The following is a 7015-nucleotide window of genomic DNA, read 5'->3' on the forward strand; positions in this document are numbered from 1 at the left end:
ATGATTTTAAGGTAGGAATTCTTGATCTTTTGAAAGATCTTCTTATCACTTGTAGAAAGGGACTGGATGAAATTATTCATTTCTCTTTTATGAATAGCATAGCTCACTTATTGTGCTGTTGTATGCCGACTTGATCAATCATCATCTAGTAACAGAGGTAACTGTTGACTATCTTTCACCGAAACTCAGAGTTTTTCGCCTCGGTCTGAGGCTTCTTCAGGGTGTAGACTGCGGGTTGTTACTTCACTGGAGGTTAGGAGAATAGTGAGGAAAGTTATCCATGTAAGGGTATATATACGGGATCAGGTCAACCGGGCACGGGTGAAGCTCGATGCAGATTGGCTGACGGGTAGGCCGTGTGAACCCGATGTCTGGTCGGGATCCCGGAGCATTCTGGCGGAAGACCTAGTGGCACGTCCCGAGTGCTGATTGGTTGGGTGATCGATTGTTGAGCCAATGGTGCTTTGTAGTGGAGTATGTCTCTCATGTGGGCGTGCGGATGGCAAAATAAAATCTACGCTCTGTTGTACGTTGATGGAAGGACGTTGACAAGTGATGGAAACGGCTTCAGCAATTTGAAGCGTTCTGAAGTCGTCTTCATGGTGGATAATTTCAGTCTGATCTATGAGACTCTGTAAGGGTGGTTTCTTGTCGTGTTCCTGTGTATAATGCTGGAAAATTGAACCTTGATTTCTGTGGTATTGTAGACGGCGTCTCAACGTGGTGGAGGTCCTTCCAATGTAGCTGTTGGAGCCATCACAGTAGCCCTCCTGGCAAGTAAATTTATACACTACATTGGTGGTGGCCTCCCGAGAGGTAGAGGGTGCCGTGCTGTTCCGCATTATTAGTGATTTCGTTAGGTTAGGTTTACAGAAGATTCTGATGTCAATAGTGGCGTTCGGATCAGATGGTGTGACTCCTCTCTTAATTATACTCCTAATAGCATTGCATTCTTCTTTATATTTATCGTGGAAATTGTTCTGGTGATATATGATAATTTTCTCTTTTGGTGGGGTAGGTTGTTGGGTGGGTGCTGCGTAATGATCCATCTTTTTCTTGATAACATCCTCTATCAGGTGGTCTGCATAGCCATTATTTGTCAGAAGTTGGCGGATGCGATCAAGCTCTCTGTGCGTCTCCGTCCAGGTGCTGCAGTGAGTTATAGCCCTGCTTACATAAGAGGCCACGACGGACCTCTTGTATGTAGGAGGACATTCTCCTCTTTAAAGCATAAGCAGCGTCCCCACATTTGTGGCTTTGGTATAAACCTTTCTTGAAACTACTATCTTGGAGATGTCAATATCGAGGAAAGGAGGCGTCCTTCTATGGTGCGCTCACAGGTAAAAGCTAAGCAGGAATTGCTTTCAAATGCTGCCAGTAGAAGTGGGACCTCATCGTCAGTAGCAGTGGTGATAAAAATGTCATCAATATTGGCATATATACCTGGAGGAGGATGGTTTTGAAAGGTCCTTTCTTCCACTTTGGCCATATACATATTAGCAAAAAGGACTCCTAAAGGGGAACCCATTGCCACTCCATCTACTTGTGTGAATAGCTCTCCTCTGTGGGAGAGAAATGGGGCCTCCTTTGTGCAGATTTCGAGCATGGCTCGCAGGACGTCTTCAGGGATGTCAAGTGCGGGGACATTGCTTCTGTAGACTCTCTCTAATATGATACTAATTGTCTCATCGACGGGAACATGGGTGAATAAACTTTCTGCATCCAGAGAGGCGATATCATTGCAGGGTGGAGCCGTCCGGAGCAAGTCGATGAATTCCGTAGCTGAAGCGACGGATCTTCCTGTAGGCACATAAGGGGTGAGGAGAGAGTTTAGAGTCTTAGCTGCCTGATAGGTGGCGGTAGTCATTTGTGAAATTATTGGTCTCAGAGGGTTGCCTTCTTTGTGTTTTAACAGTGCCATAACAGTATCCAGGTCCAAAGTCACCAATAGCTTGAGTGAACATTTTCTTCGAAGTATTAGCCCTCTTGATAAGGTCGTTGATTTTTATTTTCACGTCAGTTGGATCTTTTGATAGGCGCTTGAATTTGGACGGGTTGCTAAGCAGGTGATCCATTTTCTCCATGTATTCTTCTCTGTTCATGATGACGTACACAAATGACTTGTCACCTCTTCGTATGATTGTCTTCTCGATCCCGGAGTTCCTTTGCAGCTTTCTTTAGCTCAGGCGTATTTGGCTCTTGTATCTTCCTCTATCACGTCCTGCTTCACCAACGAGTTCTTCTTTAATAGTTGGGGAGATGGTTACTTTATTTTCTTTTTGGAGCGCTAGAAGTTTATCTATGAGGCGTTCGATCTGGATACGTTTGTTTTCTGGGTGAGGTTGACGGGTATAATGACAATTGAGTCCAAGGTTCAGAAGTTTTTCTTGTTGCTTTGATATGGTAGTGTTGGAGAGATTGATGAAACCTTGTGCGGGTCGCTCATTTCTCACTGGTCCCAAGTGTAAGGACGTAAGCTTTTTCTGAATCTTGGTGGTAGCAATCCATTGTTGATGTGTTTTGTATTCCTCTAGGTGTTCAACTGCAGTTTGCCGTGGAATTTCTTGGTCTGGGGCAAACGTATTCCAAAGAATCTCCTTTTCTTCAGTGGCATGTTGAAGGCGATTCTGTGCCTCCTGCAGTCTCTTCTTAAGGGTGTTTTTGGTGATGTATTTACCTGTGTCGACTGTTAATACTTCTTGGGCAAAGGTTTTCTCTCATCACAATTCTGGTTAAAATCATATATATATATATATATAGATATGTATATGTATAAGTATATGTGTATATATTTATATTCATATATATATATATATATATATATATGTATATATGTATATATATATATGTATATATGTATATATATATATGTAATATATATATAATATATATATGTGTGTATATATAGATGTATATGTGTATATATATGTATATGTATATATATATGTGTGTGTATATGTATGTATATATATATACATATATATGTGTATATATGTATATATATGTGTATATGTATATATATGTATATATATGTGCATATATGTATATATATGTATATATATATACATATATGTATATATGTATATATATATGTATATATGTATATGTGTATCTATATATATATATATATATATATATGTATATGTATATATATATATGTATATATGTATATATATGTATATGTATGTATATATATGTATATATATATATGTATATATGTGTATATATATGTATATATGTGTATATATGTATATATATGTATATATATATATATATATTATATATATAATGTATATTTATATAATAATATATATTTGTATATATATATATATTTGTATATATATAATATATATTTGTATATATATATATATTTGTATATATATAATATATATTTGTATATATATAATATATTTGTATATATGTAATATATATTTGTATATATGATTATATATATATATATATATATATATATATACATGATATATTTGTATATATACATACATATATATCATATATTTGTATATATATATATATATATATATATATATGATATATTTATATATATATATATATATATGTATTATGATATTTGTATATATATATATATGTATATTTGTATATATATATAATATATATTTATATATATTATATATTTGTATATATATATATGATATATTTGTGTATATATGATATATTTGTATATATGATATATATTTGTATATATATATGATATATATTTATATATATATGATATTTGTTGATATATGATATATATTTGTATATATATAATATATATTTGTATGTATATAATATATATATTTTTATGTATATAATATATATTTGTATATATATAATATTTGTATATAATATTTGTATATAATATTTGTATATGTATATATATATTTGTATATATATATATATATTTGTATATATATATATTTGTATATATATATGTTTGTATATATATATATATATATATATATATTTGTATATATATATATATATATTTGTATATATATATATATATATTTGTATATATATATATATATATATTTGTATATATATATATATGAGGATAGGAGGGTGGTAAAGAAACACACAAGTCAGAGATGAGTTTCTAACGTTTCGGCTATTTACACCCTCCTCCCCAGCATGAAACCAACACGTAGGAGACATTTGTTCACCAAAATACAACCACCAGATCAGAGAACACCCATAAAGGTCCAAAATATCCCTGCAGAGGATAAAATGTCATGCCTTAGGCGATTGGCTAGGCTTAGGAACCAACCAAACAGCGCCAGCCAAACAGAGGAGAGTCATTAAGTGACCTCTCCAAGTTTTGCCTTTATACATATTTATACTCGTGTTGGTCACACTTCCCTTCGTTCCAACTGAAGATGCAGAACGATCTGCGAAACGTCTTGCGTTTATTATACTGTGTTTTGTTTATTTTCATTTATTTTGTATATAACATAGACTTCTGTGTTAATATAAGTTACCAATGTCAATTGGAAATTTGCTTCTTCCCCTCTCATTTCCCCAGAAATCTACTTTCCGAAAGCTAGAAAGCTTAAGAAAGAAATTAATTTCTAATGAATTTGCTGTCGTTTTCAACAGAATATATATTTGTATATATATATATATATATATTTGTATATATATAATTTGTATATATATATATTTATATAATTTGTATATATATATATATATTTGTATATATATATATATATTTGTATATATATATTATATATATGTATGTATATATGTGAATATGTATATATATATATGTATATATATGTAATGTATATATATGTGTATATGTATATATATATATATATATATATGTATATATATATATGTATGTATATATATTGGTAGCAAATTTATACATGGAAATACTCGAAACAGAAGAATACATGACTATAATAGGTAGGAATAGTAAATCGTTTAGGTATGTTGATGACATACTCGTAATTGTACCTAAAGATACAGACATTAATAACAAACTCAGGAGATTAAACAGTGTAAATGAAAATATACAATTTACTGCAGAAAATGAAAATAATGGAAAATTACCTTTCTTAGACACAATTATCCATAGAATAGATAAAAATGTGAAATTTTCAGTATACCGGAAACCCACCAATAAAGAAGACTATATACACTTCTACTCAGGACATAATGACAGAACTAAAACAGGTATTATAATAGGTTTCTTCCTCAGAGCATTTCGTATATGCAGTAAAGAATTTCTAGATCCTGAATTACAACATATTACTGAGACTTTCATCAAACTCAAATATCCAAAAGGTCTCTTATGTAGGTTGAAAAAGAAAGCCAAAGAAATAATTAACAAAAGTAAAGATGAAAATAAAAATAAGAATGATAACAAATGTAATAATGAAACCAGATATATCACGGTACCAAACTCTAATGTTAATTCATACCTAGACACTTTTCTTCTAAAAGCGGGTATCAAAATAGCTAGGACGTCAGGTAACAAAGTAGGACATTTGGTAACACGTAGCGACAATAATCCCACTAACGAAAACAGCGTTGTTTATAAAATCCCGTGTAAAAGCTGTCCCTCTTCATATTTTGGTGAATCTGGTCGCGGACTTAATAAAAGGATAAATGACCATAAAAATGACGTAAAAGCCCATAGGACATCTAACTCCATAGTAATACATGTGGATAAACATGGTCACCTTCCAGACTGGAACAACACAACCGTATTAAATAAAGGTTCATCCAAGAAACTAAGGAAGACAATTGAGGCAGCATATATCAACACTAATAACAACATTAACCATAGAGAAGGATTTATATGTTTAGCAAAAGCCACAAGCTTATTAATAATAAAAGAATACGCAGATAAAATAACAAGCTCTCCGAAGCGTCCCATAAGATGACCCGTCCGTGTATAAAATATCCGGTTACGTCTAATTTGTTAGCTTTGTGATCAAGACCCTGCGGGTCGAAACGTTAAGGCGTAAAATTTTCCCATTTCTCCTCGTCATCTTCTTTCACCTTCAATTTTATATGTATATATATATATGTATATATATATATGTATATAAATATGTATGTATATAAATATGTATGTATATAAATATGTATGTATATATATATGTATGTATATATATATGTATGTATATATATATATGTATGTATGTATATATATGTATATATATGTATGCATATATATGTATATATATGTATGCATATATATGTATATATATGTATGCATATATATATATATGTATGCATATATATATATATGTTATGTATATGTATATACATATATGTATATATATATGTATATATATGTATATATATGTATGTATATATATGTATATATGTATGTATGTATATGTATATATATGGATGTATGTATATGTATATATATGGATGTATGTATATGTATATATATATGTATATGTATATATGTGTATATATATGTATATATATGTGTATATATATGTATATGTGTATATATATGTATATATGTATGTATATATATGTGTGTATATATATATGTAATATATGCACATATGTATACATATATATGCACATGTATATATATATGTGCATATATATGTATATATATATGTGCATATATATGTATATATATGTGCATATATATGTATATATATGTGCATATATATGTATATATATGTGCATATATATGTATATATGTGCATATATATATGTATATATGTGCATATGTATATATATGTGGATATATATGTAGATATGTATATATATGTGGATATGTATATATATGTGGATATATGTATATATGTGGATATATATGTATATATAAGTGGATATATATGTATATATAAGTGGATATATATGTATATATGTGGATATATATGTATATATATGTGGATACATATGTATATATGTATATGTGTATATATGTCTGTATATATGTCTGTATATATATATGTGTGTATATATGTATATATATGTATGTATATATATATATATGTATATATATGTATGTATG

General features: G+C 30.3%; 1 protein-coding gene across 1 annotated transcript; it reads right to left on the bottom strand.

Moving 5' to 3' along the window:
* Positions 1–1282: 1282 nt before the first annotated feature.
* LOC143033091 (uncharacterized) lies at positions 1283–1921 on the bottom strand. The gene has a single exon (XM_076198291.1). It carries the CDS (start codon positions 1919–1921, stop codon positions 1283–1285), a length of 639 nt encoding a protein of 212 aa, XP_076054406.1.
* Between the last annotated feature and the right edge of the window lie 5094 nt (positions 1922–7015).

This window comes from Oratosquilla oratoria, chromosome 15 (assembly GCF_046742065.1).
Source record: "Oratosquilla oratoria isolate Oo_2021 chromosome 15, ASM4674206v1, whole genome shotgun sequence".
NCBI classification, from domain to species: Eukaryota; Metazoa; Arthropoda; class Malacostraca; order Stomatopoda; family Squillidae; genus Oratosquilla; species Oratosquilla oratoria.